This window comes from Ovis canadensis, chromosome X (assembly GCF_042477335.2).
Source record: "Ovis canadensis isolate MfBH-ARS-UI-01 breed Bighorn chromosome X, ARS-UI_OviCan_v2, whole genome shotgun sequence".
Lineage (NCBI taxonomy): Eukaryota > Metazoa > Chordata > Mammalia > Artiodactyla > Bovidae > Ovis > Ovis canadensis.
In genome coordinates, this window is record NC_091727.1 from 32,423,623 (window position 1) to 32,446,689 (window position 23,067).

Genomic DNA, 23,067 nt, shown 5'->3' on the forward strand with positions numbered 1-23,067 from the left:
ATGTCCATTGAGACAGTGATGCCATCCAACCATCTTGTCCTCTGTCATCCCCTTCTCCTCCTGCCTTCAATCTTTCCCAGCATTGGGGTCTTTTCAAATGAGTCAGTCCTTTGCATCAGGTGGCCAAAGTACTGGAGTTTCAGCTTCAGCATCAGTATAATAAGAGCTTATAAAAAGTCTTTCTTTACTTTTTGAGCAGTCCACCTAGGCAATAATGATTCTGTGTCTTAGAATAGTTTCTGGTACTTTATGTTGATTTTATCATGTCCGTGATTATTTAAGAGAATTGAAGTATCTCACTTTTGAAAGAGCTAAAGCCTCTTACAACCATGTTTATTTTTGAAATCTTTTACTGTCACTTTGGTTAAATAAGTAGTCAAGCATTGTTTTAGTGTCCTATGATCCTGGTTCTCTGTGTATTCAAAACTTTTCACATTTTTGACAACCTTTAATGTTTTGCCTTCCACAAATCAAATCCTCAATAAATTGCGATCTTAAGCTGCTTTGAAAATCTCAAAGGATTTATTCTCTAACCTAAAAATAAAGAGATTAAAAATAATTAGGTTTATGTGGTACATTGTGTTGCATGTAGCATATCATCAAATAAGAAGAGATAATTCCTTAGGTTGTATTTGTATGGGTCAAATGTTACTAACCTAAATATTTCAGTACTTATATGAACGTCCTAGAAATTTGTTAATGCTCCCTGTTCATTATATATCCTGGTACTGCTCTGCCTAATATTAGACAATGGCAGCATGTTATCAGTCATAATTTCAGTTATTACATTAAAATGGTGTGTACCACAGAAATCACAACATTTCCTTGTCAAATGAACTTTCATCGGGTCTTTAACCATGATTATTTGAAGTCTTTTGTCATTTACAGATATCTGTTGTTTTATTCTGAGTCTTCTCTGAAAGTGTTTCCTGTCAGTTTCAGGCCAGAATGCTTATCTTCAAGAAAAAGGGACTGTCTCCAAAACTCTTGGGAAGGACTATGCCAGGTACGCTAGGACACAGACTTCTGATAGCCTTGCTTAAATAACTTTGTGACCCATACCACTGGACTGAGTCAGGAATTCCAGAACTTGAGTGGAGAAGCTAATGGATTTTAGGAAACTGCTAACCCGAGAGCAAGTAAAACAAGAATCAATTATATAGAACTGAATGAATTGATTAAGGATGATTTGATTAGGGCTTTTTCTTTTTTTTGGAAATATGGTTGATGCTTTAATGTTCCATTTTCTTAACATAAAGAATTCCTTTTTTCTTTTTTCCTTAAGCTATCTATAACTCATAGCAATTTAGTAGATTACATTTCTGTGAAAAGAAATGAAACATTTATCTTTTCTCCCTGCCTGATCCCTCCAGAACTCAGAAACTCTTATCAAGTATTCTTACATTCATGGCAATATATTTATTTGCATAGGTTTAATAAGAATCTGTCCTTCTTGTAACAGGACATAATTGACAAAACTGATTATATAACCAAGACATTGACTGGAATGTCATATTTAAGAATGATGTACATAGAATCAGATATGACCTGACAGTTTTAGAAAACCACAGTTTATTTTATGGAGCCAATACTTACAAAGCCCTCTTGGAAAATCTGGCCTAGTATCTGGCTTACAGGACATCCAGTCTTCTAGATGAATGAGGAATGTCACTCCCTGGCAGGCTCAAGAGACCTTAGGATATTTTAAGGACTTCGAAAATAGAAGAATTGACCCAAATCTATAGGCATGGCAGGTAAAATCTGATGTCAAATTCTTGGTTTGGCTTCTTAATCCTATGAAACTTTAAAAAAGTCAAATCTGAAATTCCTTATGAAAATATTCAGCAAAACAAACTTTAAAGTGCCTATGTGGTAAATTATTATTCCTGCTCCATCTATGTAATAAAAGAGCCCAGCCTTATTTTGTAAACAAGAATAATCTGAGTATCTTTGATCAAATGGGAGGCTGCTATATGGAAAATTAGCATGTCTTGATATAAAACTATAGCACACCTTTGTGGGTAATTAGATTCTGGTCATCTTCAATGTTTTTTAGCTATTTTACTTTTCTTTTGAAAGTGCATGATTTTGCTATCTACCTGTAGATTGTACTGGATCCTGCTGTCTGACACATTTTGTCAGTTATGACCAAATTTTCGATTATTCTCATTTCCTTCAATGTCTGGCCACCACTCTCCAAATTAATGTTTTCAATTTTTCTCCCATTCTCCTGTCTTGGCATGACTGAAGACTAAAAGCTGACTGTCCAAATCCCTATTGAGAGTCTAGATTTTCTTGGAGCTAAAATTCTACCCCTAGGGTCTAAAGAAGCTCTGAGAGCTGAAGCTGAATAACTTGATATATACTTCAAAAGACTCATCAGCACAGTAGATTATGTATGGACAATCTTCATGCCTAGAGCTGCTGCTGTATGGGCTACTCAGGAAGTTCACCAGAACTCCCACATCTTTCGTTCTTTGCCCCAGGAAATAACCATGACTGGACAATCTTACTAAAACCTCTCTGATGTCTGTGCCATCACCAAAAACATTCAAACTGCAAACAAAGAACTTGGTTTAAAGTCTGCTCTGACCATCTTTCTTCTTACTTGCATGAAAATCTCCCTCATTAAACACTGATTGCTTACACCATCCTGCAAATATTCTCTACACCCAAGTCTCAAAGTCAGTTCAACTAGTCTTTCAACAACAGAATACTTCTAAAATGAAAGACATGGACTAGTTTTTCTAAGTTATTCAATCAGAAACCTAGCTTCCTTGAACACAAAAGAAACTGAGAAAGATGGCTGTAACATGCTCCTTTAGCTTGATTAAAATTTACAGAAAAAAAAAAAAAATAGATAGGTTTCTTCCTGATCATAGGACTGCATCTCTTTCCTTTGTACATTTACCTTAGAAAACTTTCTATTGTAAATTTCTTTACTGCCCTTTTGAGATGTAAATATTTTAGAACCCAGGAATATCCTTTCTAAGGATCTTGGAGCCATCCTTTTACAATGTTAAATATCCAGAAGGATAGTACTCTAACACCCATTCTCTGTGTGAGCAGAGTAGTTTACCTTCAATAAGTGACAACTAGCAAACACTAGCCTAATCAAACAAAACAAACAAAACAAAACAGCCTCCCAGTCAATGTCCTCTAGTACTTCTCCCCTAGCTCATCTCAATGCTTAAAATCTTTCTTTCCTTTTCTTTCAACAGCATTGAGTGCACTCCCTCTCCCCTATTGCAATAGACTTGAATTAAATCATACTTGCATGTTAAGTTGTCCTATGCAATTTTTCTTTGATAATACTAACAGCAATGTGAACACATGCAGAGAATTTTGGTGTTCAGATACTTTAACATTCAATCAATACAGTTGTGTCCTTTGGTATTTTTCAGTGTGAAATTGACCTTATAGACAACTAAGTGTCTTACATGGTAAGGAGGAGCCAGTACAACATTGTCATGCTTTTTAACAGGTCACAGGTGGAAAGTAATTTTTGAAGCGGGGGGGGGGGAAGGCGGGGGAAGGCGGGGGAAGGGGGGGGACCCTCCCTGTCATCGATATGTGCATAATTCAGTCAGTAAGGCAACATAAAATTATACGTTCCTCCACCTCCTATTTTAATAAAATGTTTGGAAAACAGTAGTTAGGCAGTTTTATGTCAAATAAGTAGTATATCTCCAGGTCATTACTGAAAGTATTCATTAAAGATTAAAAGCATAAGACCCTTTATAGAAATTTTAACTGGTTCCTGGTTATTAGCATTCAATTATCATTTCTGAAATCGAAAATCAACATATTCTATGTCTAAATTGAGAGTACATTTGAAAATCAAAATTCAAATTCATGCCTTCTAGTAGGCTGACTGATGGGAAAGGGCTGTGATTATGCCTAATTTTTGCCCTCTACATCACGATCTCATTGATTATGTTTCTCAGCTTGCTAAGGGTTCTGTGAGGTGATTTTCAAGATGAATATTGCTATTTGCAGGATTTCCTGAATAGGAATATTTCGGGAGTAAATTGCACAAACCAAGCGATGTGCAGTCAATTTTCACACCAGCATAAACAATGTATTAGAACAGAGCCCTTAAGGCTTTTTTTATTTGGGTTTCATTACACAGCTAGCTGCATTTCATCAATAAGCATGAAGTGCCAAGCAGGCAAAACTGAGGCTCTCAGAGGATATTGCATATTTTTCTAACAGGTACTCAGAGTTTGACTAGAGAAAACAAATGACCTAGATTGCAAGGCCTTAGGCTCTTTGTTTCAGAGGTAGCCATAGTCACCATGGCCAAAGAAGGAAAATTTGTTTAAATTTAGGAAGTAGAGGGTGCTTGTGTATCTACTTTCTTTGCATTAACTCATTCCCAAGATATTTTTTAAAGTTCTTTCTTTCTCTGTATTAAAAAAATGGGCATGTCCTCAAAGCTATTTGTAAACTTTTTGGTTTCCAGCAGTTTGAAGTTAAGTCAAGTCCATTTTCCCCCTAATTCTTAAACTGAAAAAAAGTTTAATTTCTTTAATCAGAGGGCTACAGCAAGCTGTACAGATTAAAATCACACATCTTTTAACAGAAGAATTCCATGCAATCTTCATAAATCATTTATTAGACAGTGAATATAGATAGAAGCTAGACAAAGAGAAATAAAGAACTAGGTTGGTTAGTAAATTATTCACACAGGTCTTTATTTCTTGATTATAAGTTAGGGGTCTGAGAGTTATGGGAAGACCCTTTCAAGTCATCATATATATGATTTTATGATCTTTTCTGCCTGGGATACATCCACAAGCAGAAGAAAATGTCTAAAGGAATATTTTTGAAATCTACACTTCAAAGATGAAAAACTCAGGATATGCACAGAGGGCTGAAGCCAAGCAGTTTTTATGCCAGGGAAAAAGCAGCTGCCTTTCCCTTCAGTGATTTAGACTGAGCTGCAGGAGGGCAAATATCATGACTCTCTGAAACTATACGCAGCAGTGAGAGTGGTGTCTTGGAGCTTTAATAAAGGAAAGTGATTAACACAGCTGAGAGTAGCTTTCATGCTAAACTGCAGGGGCCCATTTGGCAGGAACCTATGGGCCATGGACAAAGACCCAATGAAAGTTTTTCATATTTGTGAACCATTCTGATGTACACACACTGGGATAAAAGTTACTTTGGTTGAGTCAACAATATCCATTTGTATCAGATGATTTTGTTATCTTTCCTCTTAAATATATTCCATGTAGAGAGCTCATATTGAATATATTTTTCATCATTTTACTGAAGAAGCACATTTTCACCACAGATTATATTTAAAAGTGAAGGAATGTGCTTTTATCTCTGAGTTCCAAAAAGCTATTTCTGGTTGGGAACAAAGAGTTGATAGCCTTTCCTCTTGTCCCACTAACAAGAGATATTTAAGGACAACTTGATCCAAGATAATTGAGAATCTGGCTGAGGTTATTATTTAACTGTTCTTCTTTGTTGAGATTATTTACTGAGTAATGAAAAATCAGTATTGATGAGATACAGTTGAACTGGAGAATGGGCGCTAGTGAGATACCTCTCAGGACACCAGGTGTTAGCTAGGTGGAAGAGTTGAAAGGAGGCCAGAACTGACGACTTAAAATGTGATGTGCTTTGCACTCATCCAGTCTTATCCCTTTGACCACACATGACCCAAATTCAGGGTGACAGGTTCATCAGAAGCCACACCCTGGTGTCAAGACCTCCACTGTGTCATCATTGTACTGGCTATCCTGTTACTTTGTCCTGTACACCTTCTTACTGCTGCTGCTGCTGCTGCTGCTGCGTCACTTCTGTAGTGTCTGACTCTGTGCGACCCCAGAGACGGCAGCCCACCAGGCTCCCCCATCCCTGGGATTCTTCCAGGCAAGCACATTGGAGTGGGTTGTCATTTCCTTCTCCAATGCATGAATGTGAAAAGTGAAAGTGAAGTCTCTTAGTCGTGTCTGACTCTTAACGACCCCACGGACTGCAGCCTACCAGGCTCCTCCGTCCATGGGATTTTCCAGGCAAGAGTACTGGGGTGGGTTGCCATTTCCTTCTCCAGTATACCTTCTTAAATCTACCTAAATTTGTTCTGGATCAAGCCTATTGTGACTTGAATATAACTGTCAAACTGAACCCAAGACCATGCCACCAGTTGAGCAGCCTGGGTTTTGCATGGGTGAAATGATATCTACCTGTGACTTACAATACCATCTGCTCTTGGGGGTACCATCAGAATGGGAGATGTAAACATGTCAGGAAAAAGTAAGGTAAAAGTAATGTAGCGCACTTTGCAAATATCGGGTTGACACAAAGGTTTGTTTGGGTTTTGGCCAACCCAATATAACTCATTTTAGTTGTGGCAAACCTTTCAATATCTCTCTCCTTTCCTCATTCCTAAATGTTCCATCCTTCCTAAATGTTCATTATATCTCTCTGAAAGATCCTCATACTTGCTTTTATCCTTATCTCCTACTGAAAGACCAACTGGACAGAGATAAAAACATGAGGCTATTATAATCCTGGAAAGTAAATACATTGAATAATTTGAGTCAATGAAGTAATTGACTCAAAGATATTATTTAACTTATTTAGTCTGAAAATGCCCATCATTACACTGATTTATGGATTGTGCTTTGAAGTGAATTGGTTTATGTGATTGAGTACTTAATGTTGTTGGCCCATAGGAGATCCAAAAACAAGGATTATATTTGGGACAAATCCTTGAAATGGGCTCTTGGGAAGGGAGAAAAGAAAGAACAATCAGTGTGTACAGGGCATAGAAAGGAGGAGACAGTGGTGTGTTTGTCTGGATCTCTAAGCTTTCTTAGACCATCTCATTACCATTCTGGGTACCTCATTAATATGTTTATTCACTGATTTTAAAATGCTAACAAGTTACCACCATGCACTGAGTCCTGGGATACGGGCGTTCAGAAATGAATGGGACAAGAGAGATAAATAAGTAGACACCCTCTGCATTCAAAGAAGAGTGTGATGAGATACTCAGGTCTCTAAAATTTAAGTGCCAATCAATGTACAAAGGCTGTAAGAGATAGATACAGAGGTTTATAAGCAATTCTAAAAGTGTTTTTCACTCTACTAGGAGTAAGTTGAAGGTGTTCAAGAAAACAGGCATGGCATGAAACCACATATATAGAATGATATATAATTTGTTATGTCTTGAATACAAGAGGATGTAGTTGGCAGAAGAGGATAGAAAGGTAAACTGGAATAAGTCTGAGAGGGTTTTATAATGTCTACTAATGGGCTGATACTTATTTTGTAGGCACTTTGTCTTCAAAATGACTTCAGTTTTAGATAAGCAGTCTACAGACATGTTAAGTACAATTAAAGTAGGGATGGAAAGTGGATTATAATAATAAACATGATGAAGACATTCTAGTGATATGAGTTTAATGAAACGTTATTGCTAGTAAATGCCAGAAGAAAAAACTAAAAATGCTAGTCAAGTAATAATAATAATATTATTATTATAATTAACATTATATATTATATATCTCTTATGCTTTATATATGTATATAAAATATGCTTTCACTAGCTGAAGAAGACTCTTGAGAGTCCCTTGGACAGCAAGGAGATCACATCAGTCAATCCTAAAGGAAATCAACCCTGAATATTCATTGGAAGGACTGATGCTGAAGCTGAAACTCCAATACTTTGGCCACTTGATGCGAAGAGCCGACTCACTGGAAAAGACCCTGTTGCTGGGAAAGATTGAGGGGAGGAGGACAAGGGGACGACAGAGAATGAGATGGTTGGATGGCACCACCGACTTATTAGAGATGAGTTTCAGCAAACTCTGGGAGATACTGAAGGACAGGGAAGCCTGGAGTACTGCAGTCCATGGGGTCACAAAGAGTTGGACAGAACTGAGCAACTGAACAGCAACAACAGCATTATAAAAATGAGAAAGGGAATATTTCCTGCCATATCAATAAACAAGCATGTCACAGTCACCAGCAACTACTGTCCACCAAGGTGGGCCAGTGAGCTCTTACTACATTCAAGAATGAAAAGAATACCTGTCATCTAGAATCCACTTCCTATAGTGAGTCCTGAGGAAACTCGGGATATGAAAATACAGGATACTGGCCCCAGAGAGCTGAGGTGCTTAGCAAAGGAATGATTTCAGTGTGCCCAAACTCTTGCATCTTCCCATACGTAGAAAGGTGCTAAATTTCTTAACTTGAAATATCTGGTTTTCCTTTTTTTGACAATAATCTTTTGATGTGCAGACTACCTGCCCTTTGTTGCAAAACTTCTATATAATCTGGCTCTTTCCTTCACCTCCTTAGAGCAGTTCTCTCAGGGTTACTCGAGATGCTGCCTCCTGGGCTTAAGTCCTAAAAATTTCCACTGAATAAACATAACTCTCAATTTGTAGGTTATGAACATTCTTTTAAGTTAACAACAACAATGATAATGATAACAAATGAGAGATTTACTTCAGCGATATTCCCACTCTTGTAAAATAATGTTTAGTGCAAGAAGTCCTTACCTTAATGTCAAATGGTCCTGTTTGATTTGGTTGGTTGTAAATTTCCAACTGACTCCTAATAGGAGACAGCCACAGAAGCAGATGATTTAATTGCTCTTCAAGCCGTCCAAGGTCTTTTATGTGAGCCTCAATTTCTCCTTGTTTCTCAGGTAAAATCCTAGAAACCTACAAGGAAATAAAAAATATAAGATTCATGATTTAAATTTAAAAAATAAATATTTCCCAAAACTACTGTTTTGAAATATAGAAATTTACTGAACTTGGTATTTTAACAGCATAATATTGATGACTTACATGTGTTATATGGTAGGGTTTAACTCATGTATGACAAATGATTGATTAATAATCTTTCCAAAAATTCTATGCTTTGAAGGCAACAAACCTTTCTTTTTAAAATTCAAAACACACAGTCACACAAATGCACACCCAACTCCGACTAATGAAAGTAAAAGATTGTCTTCTTCATTTTCCTACTCATTCATTAACGTAATGGTGTCTTGCATATTATATGCCAGATACTCTCTCTTTATATACTTGCTTCTAATGTTCTTTTACGGTCAGGAAAATTGTACAAGGAAATTCTTTCATCTACGAAGAAAACTGGTGATGTAAGCATTTTTGTGAACTGTAGTTTGCGAGCTCTAATATAACCAAGTAAAACAGAATCAGATGAGTGGAAATAGAAAGTAAAAAAACTTTTGAATTAAATTATAATGGAATGATTATCAGTAATTTTTATTAAGTGCCAAAAAACATGTTTAGAAGTTTCTCATTTAATATCCTCTTTAATGTGCCCAACAAATCTGTCACGTCGATACTATTATCGCAACTTTATAACTTTCTATAATTTTGTCCTGGATTGAAAATTTGAAATAACGTGGGAAGCAGTGTGGTATGCTGTTCAACATCATAAAGTCTGGAGTTAGGCTGCTTGGTTTCAGATCGTGGTTCTGTCCTTTTCATACATTTTGGTCAGGTTTTAACTCCCAAAGCCTCCTCTACAGAATGGGGGCAATGGCAGAACCCACTTGATAGGGTCACAGTAGGATGAAATAAAGTAACCCATGCAAATAGCCTAGAGGAAACAGAGTGCAGACAGAGAGTGGACTTGTGAACATGGAGGGGAAGGAGAGGGTGGGATGAATTGAGAGAGTAACATAGACATATATACACTGCCATGTGTGAAATAGAGAGCTAGTGGGAAGCTACTGTATAACACAGGGAGCTCAGCTCAGTGCTTTGCAATGACCTAGAGGGGTGGAATGGGGGTGGGGTGGGAGGGAGGGGATACATGTATACTTATAGCTGATTCACATTGTTGTATAGCAGAAACAAACACAATGTTGTAAAGCAATTATCCTCCAACTAGAAATAATAGAGAAAAAGAGAGCAATATTCTGCATGACAGTAAATGATAATAAAATCATTAGCAATTATTGCCCAAGCTCAAGTGTAAGCAGAGAGCCAGGAAAAGCAAGAATAAAGCCTTTTTCTTCAGATTTTTAAGGGCTAAAACAGGTACACAGGAAGAGTGTGAACTTACCATAGCAACTCTTTATGGTATTATTAATAATTCTTCTAACATAACATTACATTATAATGTAATATGACATTTATATAATGTAATATGTAATATAATGTAGTATAATATATACATTATAATATAATGTAATCTTCTAATATAACATTACATTATAATACTTAATTAACTTATATTCAGAGTACCTCATGTGAAATCATGCTGGATGAAGCACAAGCTGGAATCAAGACTGCCAGGAGAAATATCAATAACAGATATACAGATGACACCACCCTTATGGCAGAGAGCAAAGAGGAACTAAAGAGCCTCTTGATGAAAGTGAAAGAGGAGAGTTAAAAAGCTGGCTTAAAACTCAATATTCAAAAAACGAAGATCATGGCATTGGTTCCACCACGTCATGGCAAACAGATGGGGACACAATGGAAACAGTGACAGATTTTCTTTTCTTGGGCTCCAAAATCACTGCAGATGGTGACTTGCAGCCATGAAATTAAAAGATACTTGCTTCTTGGAAGAAAAGGTATGACAAGCCTAAATAGCATATTAAAAAGCAGAGACATCACTTGGCCAATAAAGTTCTTTCTAGTCAAAGCTATGGTTTTTTGAGTAGTCATGTATGGATGTGAGAGTTGGACTATAAAGAAGTCTGAGTGGCGAAGAACTGATTCTTTTGAACTGTGGTGTTGGAAAAGACTCTTGAGAGACCCTTGGACTGCAAGGAGATCCAACTAGTCAATCCTAAAGGAAATCAACCCTGAATATTCATTGGAAGGAATGATGCTGAAGCTGAAGTTACAATACTTTGGCCACCTGATGCAAAGAGCTGAAATGTATTATGACTACATTTGTATATATTGTGCAAAATGCATGCAAATGCATGAGTAATGGGCTAACATCTAGCCTGGGCTGATGAAGGACAGCCTGGGACTGCCCTTAGACTTCCACAACAATGTTTTCTTGGGACATGAACTTTACGATGAACAGGAAATCCCGTATCTGGCTTGTTTCTTATATGGAACTATGCCTGGATTGGAGAAGCTGGGAGTTGAAATACGGCCCATGGGCCTATATGACTAAAATGGAGTAAAGTACAGAAGGGAAATAGAGGATGTGGCTTCTATCTAAAGTGACCTGCAAATAAATGAACTGAGATACCAAAAAGTACATTTCTAATACAATCATCTGATACTAAAATGGACTGCTATTGCTGTTGCTTAGTTACTCAGTCCTATCTGATTCTTTGGGACCCTTTGGACTGTAGCCTGCCATGCTCCTCTGTCCATGGGATTTTCCAGGCAGGAATACTGCAGTAGGTTGCCATTTCCTTCTCCTGGCGATCTTCCTGACCCAGTGGTTGAACCTGCATTTCAGTAAAGTGGATTACTAAGGTTCATAACATTTCTCTTTCTCTAAATATTTAAAATAAGATTGGCTAGATAATTTTTAATCTGAAGAAAAGTGAAAAAATAAATTAAGTGACCTGTATAAACTCTGGTTTTCATCCCTGGCAGCTTTTCCCTGTGTGGATGAGGCAAAAGAAGCAACATGTGTGGGTAGCATGGAATGTCTGGCCATGCATAATGAATCATGAGGCTGTATCGGCTTTGTCTGACTTGTATCCTGCTATAAAACCAAGTAAATGTAGTATTAGATCAAAGCTTATGTGGATTTCATGAGGACATCTACGGTGCTGAACTATATTTATATATGTATGTGAATGTGCGTGTGTGACAGCTGATATCACAAATATAGTACCATGCATATATCATCTAATAATACCCTCAACTTATCTTTTCCAGCATCTCTAAGGAGGGAACTAAACAGCTTATTTTTATTGGATCATTTTCTACTCACAGGTAAATGTAAAAAGCATTTTGTTGCTTCAATGCACAGCATTTAAGAGTCACTAGATTCCAACACTACTGGAGATAAAAGTCATAATACATTCCTAAAATCTCTAAAATCAAGTGTGAACTCACTTTTATATCTGATTACAAAATAGTTCATGTTTCATTTAGGCTGTATAGTTATGTGCAGAAATCTGGGTAACCTTTAGCTAAGATAGTAGGTTTCCTTCTCATACTCCCAACTCATCCCTTCCTGGTTATAGAGATAGAACCATCCCTGACAGAAAACAATGCAGTGGGTGAGATCTAACATCTGGAATAATTAAAGGATTGCTTACAATGAGATTATGGGGCACAAGGGGTTTTCAGCTTAGTTATGGAACCTATACTGGACATATCCCCACAAACCTACGCTTCCCACTATCATAGCATTTACCTTATACTATTTAATTTGTTATTTACATTTAATTTATTAACTAGATTCCTACACAATGTAGATCTTCAATAAATATCAGTTGAATGCAAGAAAAACAATTTCCAGACTCAGGATTAATTTCTTTTCTTCTTAATGTAAGAAGCGAAACATGTCCAGAGTAGTCAACAACATAAAAACATGCAATTTTATCCTCAAGTTAATCTTAAATTAACTTTAATCCTCAAGTCATCTTTAATTAAAAATCAAAAATATTAGTAAATTGCACTATATAAAAATCAGAAACTTATGCATGGTGAAGAAATCTAAAAGCAAAGTAAAAGGAAAAATGACAAATTATGAAACAAAAATTTGTGACAGATATCTCAGATAATGTGTTAATTTCCTAACCCATAAAGAGAGCTTCTACAAATTAGTAAGAAGAAGGCCAACAACCAAAAAGAACACAGGACAAAAGTTAAGGGCACTTTGAGGAAAAGCAAAAAAAAAAAAAAAAGAAAACACAAATGGATTTTAAACATACAAAAAGAAGTTACTCTTTGGTTACAATGAGAGATCTGAAACTTCCAAATACTGTATGGACAAAATAAACCCAAGTCTAAAACACTTGGCTGCTAAGGCTGTGGGAGATTCAGACTCTTATACTTGGGATGTATATATTGGTGTACCTCCTGTGGAAGGCAATTTTGGCAACATTTACCATATGCATATAACCTTTGACCCAGAACTTTTACTTCTAGGAATTCATCTTGTAAGTATATTTCTGGAGTTAACAATTAATGTTTGGGGATGTTAGAGCAGGTGGTAAATGGGATAGGGGATTTTCACCATAGTTTTTGAAAAATAAAAGTTTTACCTTTGCAAAGAAATAAGTTAATTTAGAAAGGAAAGCTACTAGCTTTTGTTGCTACCAAAAACAGTGTTGAGAAATTATACTTTATATATTTTAGTAGCAAATCATTATTAATAGGATATAACATATCTAGTGTGGAGTAGGAAATGGCAGCCCACTTCAGTATTCTTGCCTGGAGAATTCCATGGACAGAGAAGCCTGGCAGGCTACAGTCCATGCTGTCACAAAAAGTCAGACATGACTGCATGCATGCACAAACACACACACCGTATCTAAAGCCATCAGTCAAAAATCTGATTATTTTTCTAGGACAGTATCACTAAGTTAATCATAGGGTGGAATTTGAGGCCTTCTAGCACATAATTATTGTGTTCCCTCTCTACCCTTCAAAATGGTCTTTAGGAACTAATGGCTTCTTCTATACAGTTCCTGGAAAAAGGTAACAGATGTGAATAATTTATGATGCAAACTAAGAGTTCTGTTTTGTGTCAGTTTCTATGTGCTTTAAACTAATTTAGTTATATTTACTACTTAATATTCTTATCAAAATAGGGGACAGAGATACTTTACTACCAAAATATGTCATTTTTCCTAGTAATCTTTTTAAGTATTAAAAAACCATGCTCTTTATACAACATGCACTCTGTGGTGAAAGAAAACAATGAAAGACATTCAGTTCCTTTATGTCTTAATTTAGTATCTAACTAAAACTTGACCTAATTTCACATAAGATTAGGCTTCCTTTTCAGTTCTTGAATATTAATATCAAATGTGTAGAAGTGTTAATATTAAGATAGATAGAGGTGCCTACTTTACAAATAAACAGATACTAAATGTTGACTTTGTATCTTAGATCACAAATATTCTAGAGAAATTAAAGTGTTAAGCATAAAAAACATTAATAATGATAGAATAAACTGCTGGTGTGGAGAAGCCCTTTAGAAGTGACAGGAATGTGAATAAACTATTAAATATAATATTTGCATTGTTCATATAGAAATTAAGGCCAAATAGCAGAATTAAAAACAATAACTACTGGGAATATGTGTGTTATCTATCAGCCAAAGGGTAATATTATTGCATATAAAAAGATCCTTCAAAGGGTGAAGAGAGATGGATAATCTACTGGAAAACTGAATAAAGAATATAAATAGGAATTTGACAAAAAATGCAAACAGTCAATAAACAGGAGAAAAGTCCAACCACTAAGTAGTCACTGAAATGCAAATTAAAATAGCAATGATATGCCACTATTTGCCTATTATATTGCTTTTTAAAAAGGCATTTGTCAAAATTCTAGAAAGTAAGTGTTCTTATGATGAATTTAAGAGCATTAATTCTTACTTTTGTGGGGAGTAATTTTATAATTCATACCAAAGAGCAAGACTTCTACCCTAAAAACTATAAACATTATTCAGATATTAAGGAAAATTTGAGCAAAGAGAGGAATATACTTTGTTGAAGGTTCCAATACTGTAAATATGTTCTCTTCAAATAATGTGTAAATTCAATGCAATCCTAATCAAAATTACAGCAGCTAGTTTTTAATAAAATTGATATCACAATTCTAAGATATATATGGAATTGCAAAGGGTCAAAAATGTCTAAGACAATTTTGAAAAAAAAAGTTTAAGAATGTTTATAAGCAGATGTCAATATTTATTTTAGTTAATTATGTGTGATATGGCTGAGAGAACAAATAAACTATATACATTTATTTAATTTATGACAATGGTGCCCACTTTAATTTGGTGGATTGTGGATCATATTTTCAATACCTGGTTCCAGATTAATTGGATAGTATCTTGACTCTTACTTTACACCACATACAAAAAATCAATTCTTGATTGCTGCAGACCTCAGTGTAAAAGAAAACACAGGAAAATATCTTGATGATTTTAGGTGAAGCGATTATTTTTAAAGTAAGACATAAAAAGCAGTACCCCTGGTGGCTCAGCAATAAAGAATCAGACTACAATGCAGGAGCTGAAGGAGCTGCCAATTCAATCCCTGGGTCGGGAAGACCCCTGGAGGAGGACATGGCAATCCACTCCATGGAGTGCAGAATGGAGAATTCCATGGACATAGGAGCCTGGCGGGCTACAGTTCATGGGGTCGAAAAAACAGACACGATTGAAGTGACTTAACATATGCACATGCATAAAGGAAAAAATTGATACACTGAACTTCATTCATCAAGACATATTATTAGGAGGGGAAAGAAAAACAAGGTTTAAGTTGGAAGAAGATATTCACGATGCATCTATCTGACAAAGAACTTGTATTAAAAAACTCTGACGTCTATGAGAAAAAGACAGCTAACTATTATTTTGTTCCCAATGGGCAAAAGATTTGCACAGGAACTTGACATTCGTGGATACAAAAATAGCTCTAATTATCAGATGCTCACAAATTAAAACACAATGAGGTACCAGTTCACATCCACCAGAATGGCTAGAAGGAAAAGGAATGAAACTGTATCCTCTTGATGAGGATGTAGACCAACTGGAACTCATACACTGCTCGTGAGAGTGAATTAGTACAACCATGTTGGACGACTGTTCGGTGCTATTTCCAAAGCCGAACACACACATATTTTATGATCCAGTCATTCTATTTCAAGTATATAATAAAGAAATGTGTGTGTATATATGCAGTAAAGGGCATGAACCTCATAACAGCATTATTTATAATAGCGTCATACTAGATACAACCCAAATGTCTACCAACAGTAGAATAGATAAACTGTGATATATTCACACAATAGGATATTATAAAGAGAATAAGAAAACAGAGTATGATACATGAAATAGTATAGAAAAATCTCACAAAAATGATGAACAGAATTCAAACATAAGAGCATATACTGTATGATTCCATTTATATTAATTTCAAAGACAGGCAAAACTAATAGAGGTGTCCTAAGTCAGCAGAGTGCTTATCCTTGGGTGAAAGTGGTAGCTGGGAAAGGCTTAATAACTGGGAAGAAACACAAAGGAGACTCCTAGGGTCATGTCCGAATCCTTGATCTGGGTACTAGTAGCATGGGTATAAAAACTCAAAAAAGCCATCAACTTCTCTTGTTATTATCTGTGTACTTATTCTCGATGTGTTCACTTCTTGTTCTTCAATTTAAAAGATCCAATGAAAATATTTTTAAAGCCTGAAAAGTATCCATTCCTTCTAATTAACCCATGAGGAAATTAAAGCTCAAAACTATAAATAATCTCCTAAATCTACTAGTAAGTGGAAAAACTCGGCCGTAACCATAAGCATATAGGTTTTTCTGACTCCAAATTCTACTTTTCTTTTCCCTTCTAAAACATATGTTCTACTATCATTCCAATCTAATATATTATTTCATAAATGGAGTCTTAAAATTCATACTTTTAAAAAGTTTTCACTTTTGTGAGAACAATCTATACCCTTAATTCTCATTATCACTAATGAGATATACACTTAGATGTCAACTTTATTATGAAATAATATAAATGAAATGTAGTTCAACATATTTCAGATATAAACACATTTTGAAAACAAAAGAGCTACTATTTGATATTTGGTAATTCATGAGTCTATTATATGAGACTATAAGAAAAACTAGATTGCTCATTGAATAAATTGTTGGATTATGATTAATATGAAATCATGATTAAATGATCTTCATATAACTGCAATAGGTAACTTCTGTATTTTGGTAGATTTGTCATTCATTTTTAAATGTTCTTTTACTTTTGATGTAAAAGTTACCATTTGTATTTAACACCATAAAGAGACCAATTTCAGTTTGTAACAATGTAAAACTTTCTAACATAATAAATCAAATAGGCAAAAGAAAAATCAAAACCCAAATCAATTCATCTTATATAATTTTACAGACACTCTTAAGAAAAAACCATTGTCATACATCAATAGGAAAAAGATCAACTTGTAAAAAACAAACTGAACAAGCATCAGAAACACACAATTCATGAAAGAAGAACTATAACTGACTATAAGTCTATTAAACCATTTAACTTCACTAGGAACTACAGAAGTGAAATTCAAACAGTGAGGTTCAAATCAACTGCACCTATTGATTTGGCATAGTTTTAAAAATTTTATCTTAAGATACTAAATGGTGGTATCATATAATAACAATAGTTCAGGGAACTGGGTCTTCTCATACGTTGCTGGTAAGCAAGTATATTGGAATATCGCTGAGGGTTGGGGCTGAGAATGAATGGGGTAGAGTTTTTGCAGTACATATCTAAATATAAACATATTCTTACACTTAGACCAGAAATTCTATTTCTAATAATTTATCTTAAGGTGACAACAATGTGTACATAAACTATAGGAACACAGTCTCATAGAGATGTAAAGCGTTTGAAATAGTTTACATGCTCACCAATAGGTATGGGTTAAAAATTATAAAACATCCATCCACTGAAATACTCTGCAGTAATTTAAAAAGTGACATTGATGAATATTTAGTGACATGGGGAAATGTACACTGTACCAAAAGTTTAATAGCTACAGTTTCTGGTAACATTATTTTTTCTGAGTTGCATTATGAATTTTTCTGCAATGAATATGTATTGCTTTTTAATAACAAAATGACTATTTTACATAGATACACATGTATCCTTCTTCGATAGAAACAGAAAATTGGTATGGTACTTATAATGTGTTCAGCGTTATTCCAGGTGTTATTGATAAATCAACAACATTTAGTAATAACAGTTCTATGATGTAGGTGAAAGTGAAAGTGAAGTCGCTCAGTCGTGTCCGACTCTTTTCAACCCGTGGACTGTAGCCCACCAAGCTCCTCCATCCATGGGATTCTCCAGGCAAGAATACTGGAGTGGGGTGCCATTTCCTTCTCCAGGGGATCTTCCCGACCCAGGGATCGAACCCAGGTCTCCCACATTGCAGGCAGATGCTTCAACCTCTGCACCACCAGGGAAGCTGGTACTAGTAGGTATGATGTAGGTACTAGTATACTATTGTCCCCATTTTACACATGAAAAACTGGCTCAGAGAGGCTGAGTGACTTGCTTAAGGTCACACAGCCAAAAAGTAGTAACTAAACCAGGATCTGAACCCAATATGAAGTTTAGAAGCATATGCTCTTAACCAGTGTACTATTATATCTCCCTTTATATGACTTTGACAAAACACACTGATATGAGTACAAAAGGAAGTCCACTTTATTTCACAGCATTCCCTGAAATAAATTCCTTTAGTTACTGATCGGATCTTAGTATAATTTCTTCATAACTTTGAAAATATGTGGAATGATAAAGTCCTATTGACCTCTTCCAAATCAAACTACCAAATTAAATTTCCAAAATTCCATTCGTTTTACTTGCTTAAATCATATGACTGATTTGCGATTTTCTCCAAATGTTTTAAGTCCGCCTTTTGAAGAAACAGCTTTCAACAATTTGACCTTCTCTACTATTCACATCTTTCTAATTACAAAACTCCATTTTGGTGAAAATGGTGACTTCATCGTTCTTGTCCTGCCCCTTGGCTTTTCTTCCTTCTGTTCCTCTGTCACCATCCACTCTGTCATTAAAATGCCTTCTTTTCTCTCAATAAAGTGTCTTTTCTCTTAATTGACACATATAAAACTCTCCTCCATCCTTCATGTTTTGGTTAATGAAAGTGTGACCTCCTCAGAGAAGATTGCCTAATTCCTTTGGATGGAAATAATTATTCTTTCTAAAAGATTCTACAGCATTTATCATCTTTGCTACTTCATCTGACTCTGTCAGTTAATGCTTTTTTTTTCTTTACTATTCTCTTTTAACTTGTACCTTCCTGCCTTATCTCTCCCCAAAGCTTAAATACCCACACATACAACCACACATCACGCACACACATAGCCTTGACTGAATTTATATATTTGTATACTCTTATCACCTTTCTTCAATGGACGTGGATCTGAGCAATCTCCAGGAGCCCGTAAAGGATAGGAAAGCCTGCCGTGCTGCAGTCCATGGGGCAGCAAAGAGTTGGACATGACTTAAAGACTGGACAACAACAACAAAAATCACCTTCCTTACATGGTATAACATTTGTTAAATGACCAATCACACAAACCAGTCAGTCATGTGCTACTAGAACACAGAAGAGAGAAGGTGAAGCTGACGAATAGAAGCAAAGCTCTCTTCAAAGTACTTTATGTCCTCTCATATGTCGCATTTCTAACTCTGCTTCCTGTTTGAGTCGACATGTGAATGCCCAAGCTCACTAGAACGGCAAGAGCAGGTCTTGCCTGGCAGCTGCTCTGGTGAAATGTGACTCGGGGAATACAGGAGTATGAAAGATAAGTCGACAGGATTAAGGAATACATGTAGAAGACTCAATTCTTGATGTATTTTCTTGTTAGCTATGTTGATGTCATGGATTTTGGAGCTAAAGACTAGATTTATATTAATTACAGTACTGGCAGGAACATTCAGTTAATTCAGTGGCTATATACCTAGTAACTGCTTTTGTTCAGGCCACTGCCCCATATACTATCCATAAATCTATTATCTTTTTTATTGATTCAAGTCATCTATTGTATGGTTAAGTATAAACCTTCACTGCCAACACGAATTCACCTTGAGAACAGCTAAATAACAGTGCATTCCAATGCAGCTTAAACAAATACTGTCTTGTCAACCAAGGTTTGTTTTTTTTTTTTAAACTTCCAAAATTTAGTAATATCAATTTAATAATTTATATAGAACATTATCTTTCTTCAGATAAAACACATTTGGTGCGGAATATTTGGAGACCTCATTTTACCATGTATATTTTCTATCTCAATAGATTAGAGCTACTAGAGAACCTGAGCTTAGGAAAGATATTCTTAGGCACAAAACTCAATCATTTTTCACCAGTGATCTCCTGGTAAAATATCCCTCACTAGGAAGTCATTTCTTTTCTTTCACTCTAGAAACCTAAAAGAATAATGAATATAAAACTGAAAAATACATTACGGTTATATGCCACCAGACATTTATTTATTTATTTATTTACTTTCTAGTTTGTTATTTTTTAAATTTGAAAAATTTAATTCTTTAATTCTTACATGCGTTCCCAAACAAATTATAAATGTATATGCAATTTTAAAGTGACAAATTACAATTCATTTATAGGACAGTCACCCCCGCTCCCCAAACTCCATGGCATAACTCTTGGGATCTTACTTTAAAAGTAAGTGGACTGCCTTATGACCCAGCAATCCCACTGCTGGGCATACACACCGAGGAAACCAGAATTGAAAGAGACATGTGTACGCCAATGTTCATCACAGCACTGTTTATAATAGCCAGGACATGGAAGCAACCTAGATGTCCATCAGCAGATGAATGGATAAGAAAGCTGTGGTACATATACACAATGGAGTATTACTCAGCCATTAAAAAGAATACATTTGAATCAGTTCTAATGAGGTGGATGAAACTGGAGCCTATTACACAGAGTGAAGTAAGCCAGAAAGAAAAACACCAATACAGTATACTAACGCATATATATGGAATTTAGAAAGATGGTAACGATAACCCTGTATGCGAGACAGCAAAAGAGACACAGATATATAGAACAGTCTTGGACTCTGTGGAAGAGGGAGAGGGTGGGATGATTTGGGAGAATGGCATTGAAACATGTATAATATCATGTAAGAAATGAATCGCCAGTCTAGGTTCGATGCAGGATACAGGATGCTTGGGGCGGGTGCACTGGGATGACCCAGAGAGATCGTATGGGGAGGGAGGTGGGAGGGGGGTTCAGGATTGGGAACTCATGTACACCCGTGGCGGATTCATGTTGATGTATGGCAAAACCAATACAGTATTGTAAAGTAAAATAAAGTAAAATTTTAAAAATAAGTACATAAATTAAAAAATAAAAGTAAGTGGATTTTCCTTGTAAAGTATGTGGCTGTTACAAGGTTTAAAGATCTATATTTCCTATACTGCTTCTAATTTTAAGAGGAAGTAACATTTGAAGATTCCTGTATCAAATCACAGTATATATTAGTTTCATTGCATAACCACATGATGGCCACACCTGAATTTTGTTATTGTTGCTGAAGATCTGAAATGCATAATACATGATGAGGTAAGTGAATACGTCGAGGGAGATTTCAAAGTCAGTAAAATTTGATGTACAATAAATAGGTTTGCAGTCCTTGGAGAACTCTGCCCTTATTACCACACTAAACCCACATTAGCTTTTAAATAAACCTTGGTGTTCACAGGCAGTATTCTTGTTCATTAATTTCTTAGTTTGCAGTAAAAACAACTAACTCCATGGTAAAATAATCCTTAATAATACACATAGTTCATGGAAAATATTTTTTGACTGTTCACCTTGATTCGAACCTCCTGTAAAGATAGGAAACAAGTCCTATAACAGCACCCAGAGGCATTAGACAAGTAAAGTGAATTGGTGAAATTGATTTGCCCAAACTTCAATAGCTATCATTTATCTTCTAAATGGATTTTATAGGGATTTACACCCACCTAACTATCCACCTACTCACACACTCTTTACTATATAATGTGATTTTGATCACATACAGTTTAAACCCTAAGGACAATAAAACTCACAAAGAAGTTAAAATGTAATTTTATATGATATATACACACCTTAGAATGTGTTGTTACAAATTAACCCCATATTTTTCTTTCCCCCTCTCTCCCAGCTCATACTGATTCTAAAACAAGGAAAGAGCTCTTTGATTTTCACAATCTTTCATCAGCAGTCTTTGTTCTTATTTACTTAAAGGACCTGTTCTTATTTACGTAAAGTCAGCAGCCTGACTGATACAGAAAAAGGTCCTTCAGGTTCTTAGCTAACATTGTCTTCTATTTTGTGTTTGTTTTGTTCATTAGTTTACTTGACCAAAATTCATGGGAAACTATGCCATGATTTGTGTAATTTTATTCAAGCAAGTAGAATCAACAAATTATAGCTGCTTCATATTTACTAAGATAATCCTTGAGGTATTAGTTAAAATTGGCTATTTTAATAATAGAATTTAAAAAAATCAAAACCTTTTTTGCTAATTTTATGTAAATCATTATATTCCAGAATATGGACTTTAGAGAAAAAAGGGGGGAGGGAATATACTGCATAATCACATATCCGCAATTTTAGAAGTTTTCTTTTAAAAAGATCTTAATTATTCAAATATAACTTTAAACTTAAATTGGTTAAAGTTATATACAATTTAAAAATCAGGTTTTCAGTTGTACTTGCCACACTTACAATGCTCAAAACCCACAAAATATTGGCTGGTACAGATGGAAAACAGCCATCACTACATAAAGTTATTCTGGACAATGCTACAAGCCATGTTGCAATTCTTGCTTCAGGATCGATGTGCCTAAAAGACTTATTAATCCTCATGATTTCTTTTTAAAGCAGAACCAAATATTTTAGAAAAGGATTAATCCAGGAGTGTTCAAATACATAAACATATTTGATAGTTCTGCTGATATGACAATGGACTGCTGTTTTTCATTTCAACATTTTCTGGCTAGAACATTTGTTGTTTTCCAAAACTCATTTCTTCAGAGAAAGAAATTCAGCACGTTGAAAAGGAATCCTATCTCTTTGCCATCTTCTGAATGAAATCATTTTATTATGTTTAAAAATATCAAGATTACAAACTATTTTTATAACAAATGATATAATCCACAGAGCTCACATTTATATTTTCTCGGTATAGTAGTCTATATTGTTGCAAATTGATGCATTATTGTTATTTATACCATGAAGCAAATGCATATTGCATTACTCACAAAATGAAACATGCCTGACAATGAAGAAAATCATTGTCCCTGGGAGTTTTAATCTTACTGATAAATAAAATAATGAAG

The 23,067-nt window shown here is 35.3% G+C and overlaps 1 protein-coding gene across 7 annotated transcripts in view; it reads right to left on the reverse strand.

Moving 5' to 3' along the window:
• DMD (dystrophin) overlaps window positions 1-23,067 on the reverse strand; it is a 2,687,035-nt gene that overhangs the window by 784,959 nt on the left and 1,879,009 nt on the right. For all 7 annotated transcript variants that reach the window (XM_070291485.1, XM_070291489.1, XM_070291490.1 and 4 more), the window contains exon 48: window positions 8,529-8,693. In XM_070291485.1, coding sequence (XP_070147586.1) covers window positions 8,529-8,693 — 165 coding nt within the window. The remainder of the gene's footprint in view (window positions 1-8,528; window positions 8,694-23,067) is intronic.